Raw genomic sequence first — 15,711 nt, 5'->3', positions numbered from 1 at the left:
CCTGCGCCAACTTAATCTCCTCCAGCCTTTTATCTGTTGCTGGGAGATGGGAAACTACACCGTCCACGAAAACCTCCACCTCTTTTTCCAGCTGAAGATGCCCCAGCAGAAGGAGGCCCCGCCAGCGGTGCTCGTGAGAGAGCATCAGCAGTGACGAGGTTCTTCCCTGGAACATGGACAATGGTGAAAGTAAAGCGCAGCAGCCTGAGGCGGAATCTCAGGATGCGTGGAGGCAGGTCGTCCAGGCCTCTTGTGCTCAGAAGAGGACCAGGGCTTTGTGATCTGTGATTAGAGTGAACTGTAATCCCATGAGATAAGATGACAGTTGTTCACACGCCCACGTTACAGCGAGCGCCTCCTTTTCTATCTGCGCGTAGCGTTTCTCTGTGCCTGTGAGACCTCTTGAGATATATGTGACCGGTCGCCAGGAGTGGTCAGACTGTTTCTGAGTGAGAACAGCTCCAATACCGTATGGCGATGCATCTGCAGTGACTCGTGTATCTGCTGAGTTGGAGTACTGAGCGAGCACTTCCGGAGAGCTTAATATCCTTTTTAGTCTCCTAAACACTGTTTCCTGTGGCTCCGCCCATATCCACTCGTTTCTGTCTTTTAGCAGTTCCTTTAATGGTGTGGTGATTGTGGCTAGTTGTGGCATAAACTTGGCAAGATAGTTGGCCATGCCCATGAGACGGCGCATATCTGCCGCACTCTGAGGCTGTGGCAGCTGCTGGTTTGCTGTTATCTTGTTGGGATCAGCCTGAATGCCTTTTGCTGACACTTTGTGTCCCACAAAGATTATTTGACTTTTAGCAAACTCACACTTCTCATTCAGAGTGAGACCCTCCTTCTGAAACTTTTGAAGGACACAGTGCAACCTCTGGTCGTGCTCCTGCCTGTCTCTGCCATATATAAGCACATCATCGGCGTGACAAATCACCCCTTCAAAATCTTCCAGCATCTGTGACATTCGCCTTTGGAAATGTTCCGGCGCCGATGCAATGCCAAAATGAAGGCGGTTGAACTGAAACCTTCCAAAAGGCGTGATGAAGGTAGTGAGTGGCCTTGACTCTGGCGTGAGCGGAATTTGCCAGAATCCAGACCGGGCGTCAAGCTTTGTGAACACTTTAGGATCTTTCATCATCGCTAGTGTTTGTTCTACTGCTGGGAGGATGTGTCTTTCTCTTTTGACTACTGTGTTCAGGGGTGTGAGGTCCACACATATTCTGGGGGGCTTTCCTGCTGGTCTGGGGACCACTACCATGCCAGAACACCACTCTGTAGGCTCAGTGACTTTGGAGATAACACCCATTTCTTCCATTCTGTGCAGCTCATTTCTCACTGCATCTCTGAGGGGAAGAGGAACACGTCTTGGGGCAGATAGGGCTATTGGTACAGCTCCTTGCTCTAGCTCAATGTGATAAGGCTCCCTCAGCACGCATAAACCTTTAAAAACGTCTGGGTATGCTGCCCTGAAATCTGTCACCGATTCCGTTACTGTGCTTACTCTGTACACAAGGCCTCACACGCTGGCCTGCTTAGCAGTGGCTGTACTAGACCTGACACAAGGTAGACGTCTTGAGAAACACTGCACCTTTTCACTGCTAGCTGTGCCTCGAAGCAGCCTTTAACATTGAGTGGGTTACTGCCCGGCCCTAGTAACTTCTTTCTGGGTCTCTGCAGCTTACCATCCCTGTCTGGACTGTACAAACCCTCTGGAATAGATGTAACATCCGCCCCTGTGTCGAGTTTAAAATATACATTTCCCCCATTTAACTTGACCTTTTGCACCCAGGGCTGTGACCTCCCGGTCTCTACTTCACCCAAGAACACACAATCCTCGCTGTCTGTATCTTTCTGATTTTCTGTCACTTCGCGTAGCGCTGCAGCTTCACTACTGCGACAGACCGCAGCAAAGTGCCCTTTTTTCTGACATTTTCGACACTGTACCTCTTTGGCTGGACATTCTTTCCATGAGTGTTTGTTCTTGCGACGACAGCGGCCACATTCCTTTCCACTTTGCTTGATTGGCTTTTGTTCTTTCTTCTGCCACGTCTGCGTTTTCCCGCGTGTTGTATTTGTCCGTATTGTGTCCATGTTCAGTGTTTTCTCCACTGCCGCGCTGCAGTGAAGTATTGATTGTTGTTTCTTTACCGTTTCGCTCTGCCTAACTTTCTCAATGGCTTTAACAAGAGTCAACTCTGAGTCCATTTGCAGCAGCTCGGACAGTCTTTTGTCTTTTATGCCACTACAGTTCTGTCCCTTATGAGTTTGTCTTTGAGTGCTCCAAATGCACAATTTTCTGCAAGTTTGTGCACAGCAGTTATGAACGACTCTGTACTTTCCCCTTCCTGTTGCCATCTGGAGTTAAACTGTGCTCTTTCAAAAATTACGTTATGTTTTCCTACGTAATGTTTTTCAAATGCCTCTTTGACAGTTGCATATTTCTTTTTATCTGCATCGCACAGTGGTAAAACTGCCAAAACATCAGCAGCAGCGTCTCCCATAGCGTACAGGAGTGCGTTAACTTGATACTCGTCTGATTTGTTATCAAGAGCGGTTGCAATGCGAAATCTTTCGAACCTTCTGATCCACTTTGGCCATTTGGCAGGATGAGAAAAGTCAAATGTTTCTGGGGGTGTTATTTGTACCGTGGTCGCCATCGTGACGTGTGGATCTCTGGCTTCCTCGCGTTCAGAATCCAAGCTTTCCGGTGCGCCGACCCCGTCTCCTCCCTCCGACATGTGAGGCTCGTGCTCGACCGCGCGCGCACACGCGCCCTGTTGCTAGCGCCGCTCACAGCCTCGGCCGCGCTTCACCTGCATGCCGGTCTTGTTCGGGTTACCGATGCGAAAACTTCTCTCGCAGTTAACTGCACCGTACTGTACTCAAAAAAAGAAAAAACTGTGGAGACCTCCGTTCGCACTTCTGACACCACGTATAAATGATGACACTGGACGCAGCGTGTTCGGGTGATATTTTCCAACTTTACTCGTAACCCGGAAGCTTCCCCCACACACAGCCTTATGGGAACAGTAGACTACCGCTACAATTACATTTTGTATGAAGGATTATGTAGAAAAAGTAGAATTGGGCTGAAAGATCTATCGCTTTATCACCTATTCAGGTTGTAAATCGTGTTTTTAAAAAGTAACTAAGTAACTAAGTAACTAAGTAATTAATTACTTTTGAAAATAAGTAATCAGCAAAGTAATTTATTACTTTTTTGGGGAAGTAATCAGTACTGATTACTTTTTTCAAGTAACTTGACCAACACTGACAACAACACATCACTACCAGCAGTAAAATGTTTAGGCTCAGAGCCTCAGATTCCAGCAGAGATGATTGATCGCAGACCAACATGCGAACCTGCAAACTGGTTTTGTAATTTTTTGCCATGTTAGGGCAAAATATCAAGAAGACCTGGATTTCCACTCAGCACAGAACACAGACATGAGGATGTCCAACATGTCTGTGGCCTGGGCGGGGCCCTTTCTCGCCAATATGTCTGTGAAGGTTCTCTGTCATTCAGGTCATCATACTCTAAGACACTTGAAAAAAAGCATCTGGACGTCTTTAAGTTTCTTGAAGATGTTTCACCTCTCATCCAAGAAGCTTCTTCAGTTCTAGGGTCAAATGGTGGAGAGTCCCACTCCCAACAGGGCTTAAAACTCTGGGACTCTCCACCATTTGCTCTCAGAACTGAAGAAGCTTCTTGGATGAAATGTTTTCAAAAACCACAGGAGAAGATGAGTGGAGGAAACGCAGACAATCCAACGTGGAGCAAAGGCAAACACACACAATAAATACACAGAGGGGAATGAGGGAAAAGCACAACAAGAGGGACACACAAATGAACGTAGTCAAAGGAGCTTGCAAAGAAAAGCATCTGGACTTCTTTAAGTTGCTTGAAGATGTTTCCCCTCTCATCTGAGAAGCTTCTTCAGTTCTAAAGTCAAATGGTGGGGAGTCCAGTACCTCCTCTTTGACTCCCATCACCCTTTGGAACACAAACTTGGAGTAATCAGGACCCTACACCACCGGGCAGAACATGTTCCCTCTAAGCCTGAAGGGAAAAAGAAGGAACACACACATGTAAAGGAAGCACTCAAAACATGCAGTTATCCTAACTGGGCTTTTATAAAGTCAGCAAAGATGCACAGAAAAGAAGATCAGACACCAGCGAGGGAGGATAAGAAGGACAGACGTAACAACATTGTCATCCCCTATGTAGCCGGCGTATCAGAGAAACTCAGGAGAGTTTTCTCCAAGCATGACATCCCGGTGCATTTCAGACCCAGCAACACGCTCAGACAGAAACTGGTTCACCTGAAAGACAAAACTCCAAAACACAAACTTAACAATGTGGTGTATGCTGTACAGTGCAGCGAGGAATGCCCAGACCTCTACATTGGAGAGACCAAACAGCCACTTCACAAGCGCATGGCACAACATAGAAGAGCCACCTCCACAGGACAAGACTCAGCAGTCCATCTGCATCTAAAGGTCAAAGGTCACTCTTTCGAGGATGCCAATGTTCACATTTTGGACAGAGAGGACAGATGGTTTAAAAGAGGAGTGAAAGAAGCTGTGAGCGACCATCTTTGAACAGAGGTGGGGGTTTACGACACCAACTCTCTGCCATCTATAATCCAGTTTTGAGATCCTCCCCAGACGCCTTAACGCCCACTCACATCCTGGGCCATCTGACCTCAGGAAATCGCATGATAAGGTGGGGCCAGGTTTCACAATGAACTCACCCGAAACTCTGGCTGACTGTGACCCACGCCCAGTTTCACACCTTGGCTCAGGCGATTAGAGGATCATCAGGGGGTCCTTTTGTCCCTCTGTGGGGGGAAACTCCCACTAGGTTTATATCTGGGACTCTCCACCATTTGACCTTAGAACTGAAGAAGCTTCTCGGATGAGAGGTGAAACGTCTTCAAGTAACTTAAAGAAGTCCAGACGCTTTTCTTTGCAAGCTCCTTTGACAACTGATTTATAGTTAAGCTGATCTTACCCAGCAGGTAATGTAGAGTTCAGAGCCGGTATGGGTGAGGGGACTCGCCCAGACAGAGGAAAATGTGCAGGACAGAAGAAACAGCAAAGGAAATCCTGTCAGTGCTGAAAATAGAAGAGCCTGTGCAGACCAACATGTTTCTCTTCTAAAATACACCAGGTGTGGTTTGAAGGACGCAACAAAACCACATCAGAAAGACATCAGAGACTCATCACATCACTCGCTGGATTCACTGGATTATTTTTCTGTCACCATTATTTGGAACAAAGAGAACAAACGTGACTGGTTTGTGTCATTGTGGTGCTGCATGGCCCACTTTCTCCTGAGATTCAGTTCACAGACAGATGTTCTGATAGTTTTCTTTACAATTTGCTGCTAGAATTCAAACTTGATTGTGTGATTAATGATGGTGAGCCAGATGGGCCAAACCATGATCCTATCAGCAGCATGTTTCATTGTAGTGGTGCATCATTGATGGGATAAATGGACTGGTGCTTATATAGTGATTTTCTATTTTCATGTGGACTAAAGTAGTGGACTGACCAACAGACTGACATTAACATCAGAGCCGTGCTGCTAGTGTGGCTAAAAGAAAAGAGAAGAAGAGACAGTCATGTTGATATGAACATTAGAGAAACACATCATGGAGCTGAAATATGATCCTGCTTCCTCATTTGGACTCATTCACCTCAGCTGACACGTTCAGCAGCAGACAGGTTTTTGTAGCAGTCTGTCTCACTGTGGGAGTGGGATGGTACCTCATCTTTGGCTCTGGAACTAAACTGTCTGTAACAGGTAAGAACAAACATTTATTTTCCTTCAGTTGTTTTATTGTAGAAGCTGAAAATGTGTTTAAAGTCAGTTTGTGCTGCTTCAGGCTTTACATGTTAGTTTTTCATCATTAGTAGAGAATTCATCTGCAGCCATTGTTACATAAGAAAAGCTCAATAATCTCTGAAAACATGTTGAAATCTCACTGAACAACTAAAGTTATTCTTTATTTCTGCAAATATTAGTGATGTTACAAATATTTAGGATTTGATCCTCTCAGTGATTCTGCTGGTTTTTAACACAAGATCATATTTGATGTTAAAACTAAATTAATATAGATTAACAACAAATATGGTTTCAGGAAATATTTGCTTTATGTTGAGGAACAAATATTTTTTAATAGTCAAACATTCATGTAGCTGCTTCAAAAAGGTAAATAGAATTATAAAAACAGATACTGATTAGAAAACTCAGAAATGATATGATAGATAAATTTAGGATGAATTTGACATCGTTAAACTCCGATATTTATTTCTGAGATGAAGTCGTGTGTGTGTGGATTTGTACGTGACAATAAAAAGTTAATAATACTTAAACTTTCCAAAATACTTTAACATACAAATTTTTATTAAATATATTTTGTCATATAATTTTTATTTTTATGACTAAAAATATCATGAAGTATATCTCATATTATTGAAAACGTTTTATTCAACATTTCAGTTTTAGTGTTTTAAAATAGTTGCTACAGTTTTTTATTTGAATAAAAACATAAATTAAAATAATCACTGTGTTACTTTTCCAATTTTTACACAAAAATATTTAAGAATAAATTAGTCTGAAAGACAAATATGGTCTTTATGGTAAAATATATCAAAGACAAGAAGAATGGAAATTTTATCTGCTGAACTGAATTTTGTGAAATGATATTTAATTTTATTAATAGTACAAAACAATATGAAAAAATATGAATTTATTTTTGGACAGAAGAGGATCTCTGTTAGAACTCGTGTCTAAGGACTAATAAGAAAAATACATTTTCACTTGTATAAAGACAAATATATATATTTTAAAGTTGGACTGAACTAAATTTCTATAAAACAATAAAAAGGAAACACATGACGAATTAAACTGAAATGAATTTTAATATTAAAACCATGCTGAGTGTTCCTCATGTGAGCCATGATGACATGAGGTGATGACTGTGTTTGATATGAAGCTGAATCCAGTGTATGTAGTGAACTTTGTGCTGATGAGTAGTTTAGTGATCAGAGTCCATGTAGTTTCCAGGATCAGACTGAATGCAGTGCAGTGCTGGAAGCTGCTGCTGACTGTGTGAATGTGTGTCTGTGCTGCTTGTTGCTGCTGTCAAACTTCAGATGAGCAGGTAGTGAAGCCCGTGGTGAGCGTGTACCCAGCAGCATCCAGAGCCCACCTGGAGGGGAACAGCTCCCTGCTGTGTGTGGCCTCAGCCATGTTTCCTCCTCTGGTCCAGTTCTCCTGGAAAAGACAGAAGAAGAACGGCGGAGAAGCGGAGGAGCTGCCCCCTGCTGAGGGAGAGCAGCTGGAGCTCAGAGAGGCGGGACGCACCATTGCCATCAGGATGGTTGATGGGAGCCATTCTGACACATATAAATACAGCTGCTGGGTGAAGCACGAGGGGGGCACAGTGGAGGCCCGAACACAACAAGGTAATGAAGGCTTGGTGACTGTGTTCAGCAGTGATTCAGCTTCATGTGGAGATGCTGTCAAAGAGAGCAGAGCAGCAGAGGACTGACATTTCTCACTGCAGCTCCAAACATTTGACTCCTTTTCTGTTTCAGAGCTTCCAGCTCCAGCAGCCTCCTGTCCTCCAGAGAGAGAGCCAGCAGACCTGCCAGCTCTGCAGCCAGCTGACTGTAAGATCACCTGCTGCCTCTCTGCATGGACAGCTCCAATGTCCAATGAGGCAGCTGGAACAAGTTTAGGCTCTTAAAGTTGCACTAATTGATCAAATCTTCATCCAACAAGCTCTGATAAAGCCACTGTACACTAGCTGCTCAGCACCAAACAGCAGACAGACCATAATATGTCAGAGATCAGTTTGTTAGCTGCTTGTGGAGTTCTTCTGCCCCCAAGTGGACACAAACACTACATCAATTCATCCACTTGAAGAAGAAGCTGTGACTGTTTCTATTTGGACTTTTTCTCCTTGATCTGAGAGGAATAACCCGACTGTCTGTCTGTCTCTTTGTGTCTGTCTGTCCTTCAGTGTCCTTCCAGTCTCAGTGCAGGGTGAAGCTGCTCTGCCTGCTGTACACAGTGCTGATAGTGAAGAGTCTGGTGTACTGCTGTGGACTCTCTCTGCTGATGATGCTCACAAACAAGGGAGCGTCCACCAACTGCACACATGCTGACTGACTGTTTCCTGCTCGCCTTTTCTCACCATCACATCTCATCAATTCATCTCATTCATCACTTTGATCACAAATGTTAGTTATGATGTGTTGAGCTTATTTTGCCTTTTTCTTCAACAGTTAGAAGATCGTCTGAAATAAATACATCTTTACATGTATTGTTGCTCTGAGTTAGAATTCTTTTTGTGCTTATTGTGACTTTTATTGTAGTAACAAAAACCATCAGGAATATTTTTATCACAAGTTTTTGTTTGATTTTCAAATGTCAAACAGTGTAGTTGTGTTTGTGTGAACAATAAAGATTTGAAGATGAAGAGTTTGATTCTACTTTCATTGTGTGATCAACAACAACCCGTGTGAGTGAAGCACAAACTGACTGTATCCAAACTTGCTCTCCTGCAGCAGACGGGCTGTGTGGGTTTCTGCTCTGCAGCCTCCACACCGTTAGCTGTGGCTTTCACTTTAATAACACAATGACAGTTACAAGCAGGAACTCTGCTTCAAGAATGATTCCAGGAAGGATCTGTGTTCTTCACCTGTGAGAGAAACAGCTCAAATCCTCAACTCACAGCTGACAAATGAACTTTAATGGAATCAAAGGAGAGACCATGAAGCCCCTGCAGTCTGCTCAGCTCCCATTTTATTACCTGAGCTGAGTTTTTCATTCTGGATATCACACACGTAAGAACAGATCAAGTCTGAACAGCAAATGTTGGAGAATCATTTTGAAGTCTTGCTAAATGTCGTTATTATTACAAAAACTACTGAATGATTCAGAAAATCCTTTCCAACAAGCAGAAATATGCAAACAAAGTAGAAACAAGGCAACATGAGTCATTCAGATGCAGATAACATATTCTCCTTATTGTGAAGAACACAGTCATGAAATCTTTCTGTGTGTCATTCATTGAGTTGAAGTGCCTAATAGAAGAGGAAGAGCAGCAATAATCAATGATAGCTGAGACATTGAGAACATGGCTGTATGCCTGCTATCATAACAGCAAACAAAGCACACAAACAGCAAACACACAATAATGTGCTCGCAGCTTGTTGTGTGTTGTGTCATTTTTGACATTTCATGAAGTCACAAAAATGTGTGCGACTCATTAAAGGAGTGTGTACGTGTCAGTCAGTGCTCTGTATTCATGTGTTCACCTCATTAAAGTCACTCAGACACTTTTCTCCTCCAAACTTACAGCACAGCTTCATATTTCACTGACTGATTCTTTGATTACATCCATTAAGGGTCACACAGTGAAATTAGTGCAAACTTACAAATGTGTTGCAACAATTTTGGCCTCCAAACTGAACTTTGAGACAAACAGTGAAGCTGTGAGCAAAAAGAGGCTCCAGTGTGTGTCATGGTGGAGGAAACTGTTGTATTCCCACATTCAAAACATGCTGATCTTATTGGATTTGTCCCTCAAAGTCTTTTTCCTCCTTTTTCTCTTCATCCAAATGTTCTAGCAGGCTGACTGTGAGTCCCTGTTGAACCTGTACAGCAGAAAGTAACAGCAGTCAGCGGCCTCCACTTGACTTCATGACTTCAACGCCTCGCACAGTCACTTTCACTTTCTTCCTTCTGTCTTTTAGTCCTAAAATGTAGAACAACACCAGATCCAAATATTTGTGTCCTTCACTCACATCTTCAAATGATCCCTTCCATATCAGAGATGATACAAAGGCAACATTTGTCTTATTTCTCTTTCAGGAATCAAAAAGTACTTTTGTACTGTTGTGTAAATGTGTGTGTAAAGGTGGATGACTGCCTGCTGCAGATGAAATCTAACCATGGCTACAAATAAATGAAGCTGACGTGAAACACAGCCCTGTTTTTATTACTGTTTATAGATATTAGAATTGATGATCATCATTTTAATGATTCTTAAAAAGGCTTTAATGAATCCTTCAGTCTGAAACCAACTTGGAACAAAACACATTAGAAGATGTGGGAAAGAACCACAGTGTGCACATATTTAAACACACAACAGAACCACAGTGTGCACATATTTAAACACACAACAGAACCACAGTGTGCACATATTTAAACACACAACAGAACCACAGTGTGCACATATTTAAACACACAACAGAACCACATGTGTTTGTTTCAAATAACATTTTTACTCTAAATGTTGTTACATATGATTTTGTTTTTTTTAACTACTTTGAGTGCAATTTATGAACTTCTAAAATATTTAACCATATTATTTATTTTTAGATTTTTCTATTTATTTGTAGTTTAGTTATATTTAGTGTTTTCATCACAGCTGTTAAACAACAGATAACAGCGTGTGTTACTAAATTCACAGCAACATGAATGTTTCTGAGTGTTTGTGCATCATGTGACCCAGATTTTTGGATCTGCTGTCAGATTGAAATGAAGACGATGAAACCACAGCAGCTTCAGCTGAGCTGTCAATCAGCAGCAGCAGTCTTATCTGTGGGCCGCAGGGGCTGATGGGAGCTTTGAGGACCTGTTAGAAACCACGTGGCCCTCGTCTGATCTCACAGCTCGTCCTTGTTTGGCCTCAGCTGCATCAGAGCGCCACTTCTCCCCAGGTTCACCAGAGGAAACACCACTGCACAAAATGCTTTTCCTCCCAGCTGCTGCTCTGTGCTGTTTGTGTTCAGGTGAGTGTTTCCAGCCAATCAGGAGCCAACAAAGTCAACCTGTAACAAACACTGTCACACTAACCTTCATCTATCTGTCTGTGTCTCTACAGCACTGGTTACCATGGCAGCAGAACAGCTGATTCAGGAGGATTTAACATTGACCAGGAGAGTTGGACAAAGTGTCTCCTTCAGCTGTGGAGGGACTGAACAGTGTGATAGCCGTGCACCCTATGTGCTCTGGTACCAGAAGAAAGAAAACGAAACATTCAAATTAATTTTTGCTTTTCATAAAGATAGTGGTGAAGTTCCACCTGTTTTTGAGAACAGTACTTTCGCAGTTGTAAATAAAGGGAAAGGCTGGGAGTTAGCGATTAAGGATATTAATTTAAATCATTCAGCCACCTACTACTGCTCCTGTTTGAAGGATGCTCCCCACAGTGAGAAATGATCCCTGCAGCCTGAACAAAAACCAACAGATGAACAGATGTCAAACAGTGTCTGTGACAGGAAGAGAGCAGTAAACCACAGCCCAGCTTCACATGTTTCACCTCCATCTCAGAGTCACAAACATACTGAGCTCCATGTTGGTTTACTGCTCTAATAATTAAGATTATTTAATTTTAGCAATTATGTTAGCATGCTAAAATGAGTATTGTTTGTTAACTTTGGCCAATAAGCTTGAAAACAAAACACAGCTTCATGTGACAGTTTTGTTTTTTAGTGTTCAAGTCCAAGTCCCATTTAATCTTTCTTGCTTCCTTAAAGTGTTTACAGTTCAACTTTAGAATTCAAAAGAGCCCTCAGCATATTTTAATATTATATTTATTATATTACTATTAATATATTTCTCCAAAGAATCATGACTGTATATGAGTCTTGTAAAACATTTGTCTTAATGTTGTCTTATGTCAGATTTCAGTCAAGTCAGTTTTTAATTCAATGAATTCAATATCACACTCGCCATCATCCAATCAAGTCTGTGTAACTGGGAAGAAAATAGTCCGTTTAGTGACACAGGATACAAACATGGAAGCAAGATGCATAATTAGGATTATTTATAATAAATATGAATAAATTAGTGCAATTTCTTTAACCATAAAGAATAACAATCCTTTAGGACAGTGTCTCATCAATGCACTGAACTCACTATGTTATCCACCTAACAGCCTCCACATGTTCTCACTGTAATTTCCCCTCATGAATGAATTTATGCTGCACTAATCTGAATGTTTGCAGGGAAATCAAACGCATTTCACTCGCAGTACTCGAGCTGACTTACCTTTGTTTGAATGACGACTTGTACGCGCTGACTCCACAGACAAGGCACGAAAATATGTCAGGCTACGTCAGTAGCGGTTGGTCTTCAGGGTTTCCACTCCACGGCCGTATTTCATACGGGTCCACATTTCCAATGCACGCTATTTTCTGCAAGTACCGCCGCTTCGCCTCTGGACGCAATCGGTCTCTATACAGTCCATTCTCTTTTGAGCTGCTTTTAAGCATCTTTCTTGGAGTCGTTGTTCCAACACAGTGTGTTTGTTTTGATTCGTAGACCCCCGAAAATGGCGCTGCGCTCCCACAATGCATTGCGGCATGACGTCAACTCCAAAGCCTTATGCTCTGATGCATTGTGGGAGATGGAGTTATTCAGGAGATGCTGTTTCCTGAATAACTGAATAATCAGATCAGTAATTTCGTGACACTAATCAGTCATTTTGATTTAAAACACACTTTAACTGAAGTGGTCAAACTGTTGTGATGATGTGGGGACTTTGCTGTGACTTATAAAGTGTCTGCTTACTTTTATTTGTTCTGTAAATATTGTAGTAGTGGCTAGTTTTAACCTTCTGATCCACACATCTGCTGCTGGTTACCAGTGAAGGAACTGATGTACTTTATTATAGTTTGTTAAAGATTTCTCTTCTGTTCTGGTCAATTTGAGCTTTAGTGTTTGTTTACAGCACAGCTGCATACAAGTGACAGCAAGTCAAAGTGAAGTTACCTGTCTGTCAGTAGCAGCCTGTATTCCGATTTATGTCTTTATTCAGTGTAAAGTTTAACTTTGTTGCCACAAAGACTTAGAGAGGAGGACAGAGAGGGCGAGAGCAGGATGAAGACAGCAAAGAGAGCAAAAAGAAAAAGTAAGCGAGGACATGTGGTTAAATTCACCAAAAAGGATAAAGTTTATGAAGAGTTCACATAACTAAAGAGTGTTTTGTACTGCTATCAGTTGTGGATCCCCGACCTGCTGCTATAATAATTACGATGAGATTATATATTTGTTATTTTCTAGTTTGTAGTTGAGTGAGGAGGATGGAGAAAGAGAGGACAGAGAGGTTGTACAAAAACAGGAATAATGATAATAATTTTTATAAAGTTTTTCATGTTTTTATTGATGAATTGCTTTCCAGTAGCACATTTCTAAAAATGCCAGTGAACATTGTGAACAGAGAATATTGATATGAATGATATCAGGAATCACTCCAACCACGGCTGAACAGGATGCCTGCCACTACAAATCTATTCTCCACTCATGGAATTGTAATGTTTGTCTAATTCAGCTGAGATGTGCAAACATGAAAAGGGTTGATTGCATTCACAATCAGCATATTCCATTAATAATAATTACAAGGCACTGCATGCATGACATTATGATTGGGAGGTGAGTCGCCTAAAAGTTGGAACCAAGAGTCTCACCTGAGCAAACATGAGACAGAATTCATGCTGAGGTTTTCAGACATGAAGCATAATTTAGGTCTTATTTTTCTGCTGGTTCAGTGAATTTCTGTCAGAGGATGAAGAAGCTCTCAGTGTTGGAATCTGTGAGATGTCAGCCTTCAACAAAGGCCTTGTTTGTCTGTTTACATGCCGTCGGGTGAACAGGGGATTCTGTGCTTTGTGTTTACATCGTTTGTGGGATTTACTGACCTGCTCTTTTAATTTGTTGTTCTTACTTTTTTTTTTTTTTTTTTTTTTTTGGCCTGTCCCGTTTGGCTCTTTTGCCATCAGAATTGTTGTCTAAAGGCAAAGAAAGATGCCCAACGGATTTACTTTACCAAACTGACCATCCCAGCCTTGCCGTAATGGTCCATTTGATTCACCTTTTATTGTTTATTTTATTTTCACTTACTGAATATGGGACAGACTTGACTGGGGGAAAGAAGGGGAGAAAGAAAGAGGGAAAGAGAAACAGCTGAGAAGAGGGACGGGGGAGAAGGGCAAAAGACAAAAACCAACAGAACGGGCAGAGAAAAAAAAATGCATATATCAATCACCTGGATCACCTGCTGAGAAAGAAAAAAGAAAACAAGCAGAAGAGAACAAGAGTAATAGAATAAACAACATCACAATGATATATGGGAATATGACAGTAAATACTAAATGTTAAACATTATTGTGCAGCACATAAGATCAACAGAACACAGTGTGCTTTGAGGTAGGAGCCAAAAAGGGTGTAGTTTGTGGGTGTGATCACCCGTGTGTACACCTGTGAGCATGGACGCGCTTGTTTTTTGTTTTTTTAAAAGGTTCCTTCATGTAATGATCTGCTAGAGGGTGTGGGGGGGCCACAGCCCCGTCCTCCAGGGCGTGAAGCAGGTGTGGAGGAGATCAAAACTCCAGACATCCAGAGGCCCCCAGAACACAAGAGACCAAGGAAGACCAACAGAGGGGCAGCTGCGCCACTGTCCCAGAAAGAGCTGAGGAGAGTCCCAGATGAGGGCTCACTCAGCAGCCGCGGAGCAGAAGCCAGGGGGAGTTGCAGTGACGCGCCCGTGAGCTCCGCCGGCAGCCAGCTGCGCCTGAGTGACCGAGCCCCAGGCCGAGAGGCCGGGGGCACCCCACCTCCGAAGTGGCCCGAGCGAGCCCCAGGCTCCAGGCCCCGATAAGTGGCCGCCAAGGAGTGAGCCGGTGTGTACCTGGACGCCCATCCCCGGACACAAAGAACCACCAACGCACCGATGTCTGAGGGGGTCCGCCACTGGCAGGGGAAGTGGTGGTGGGTGGAGATAGGCCTCCAAACCTTGGAGGGCCTGAGATGTCCCCAGAGAGGTGGCGCCTGACACCCAACCTGACATATAGACACAGACATACAGGCACACACAGATACAAACATCCATTCCCACCCTCATGCTCTCATATGCACTTACTCCACACTCAACCAACGTGGAGACAGACATAAAGAGACGTTGTACACACAATCACACTCCCCAAGCGTACTCTACAAACCGGGTCTAGGTGCCCCCGCCCCTGGAGGGGGGAACTGCACCCAGACCCAGGTGGTGTTTCCCTTTTCCCTGCGGTGGGGGGAGGCAGACCGCCCCGACTCCGCAGCAGCAGGAAGGCTCCACACTCCAGACCGCAGTCGGACGGCCAACTCCTCCTCCTAGTCCTAGCCCCCCTGCTCCAGCAGGTCGCAGAGAACGGGGGTGAGAGAAGACTCCAAACCTCCCTCCACCCGCTCATTGTAATGTTGATGCATGTGTGTTCTAAGGTGCATTTAAAACCCAGGAGGGCATGGAGCTACCTGCCAGAGAGCAGCAGGTAAGCGCATGGTCCCTCCTGCTAGCCCTCAATGTCTATGTGTATTTAAAATTGAGAGGTGGGCAACGATGCCAGGGGTGGGGTGTACACCCTGATGGTACTTTGGACTCCGTGTATCGTGCCCACCCCCAAGATCCTATATGTATGTGTAATGAGAGTGTGAGTAATGTGAATGTCTAAGTTGTGGGATAAAATTGAGGCAGAGGCAGCCAGAAGGGGACAGAGGGGGGGGTGGGGGGGTAGCCTCCTCTGCACCCTGGTGACATACCCCTACTCCAAGGCCCTGCATGTGTGGGTGGTTGTGGTGGAGCGGGAAGAGGGAGGCAGCTGGAGATGGGGAGGGAAGGAAGGGAGGGGCAAGTGACCCCT

The 15,711-nt window shown here is 43.5% G+C and overlaps 1 protein-coding gene across 1 annotated transcript; it reads left to right on the top strand.

The window, feature by feature from the left end:
- Positions 1 to 5,673: 5,673 nt before the first annotated feature.
- Positions 5,674 to 8,234, top strand: LOC146612776 (uncharacterized). Its single transcript, XM_085377512.1, has 4 exons — positions 5,674 to 5,812; positions 7,168 to 7,479; positions 7,612 to 7,686; positions 8,040 to 8,234. Exons 1-4 carry the CDS (start codon positions 5,674 to 5,676, stop codon positions 8,186 to 8,188), a joined length of 675 nt encoding a protein of 224 aa, XP_085233638.1. The 3' UTR covers positions 8,189 to 8,234.
- Positions 8,235 to 15,711: the final 7,477 nt, after the last annotated feature.

The sequence above is a fragment of the Diplotaxodon limnothrissa genome, linkage group LG18 (genome assembly GCF_057381915.1).
Source record: "Diplotaxodon limnothrissa isolate DT_005_m linkage group LG18, D_limnothrissa_male_GT1.1, whole genome shotgun sequence".
Lineage (NCBI taxonomy): Eukaryota > Metazoa > Chordata > Actinopteri > Cichliformes > Cichlidae > Diplotaxodon > Diplotaxodon limnothrissa.
This window is presented reverse-complemented; position numbering and strand designations above follow the sequence as displayed.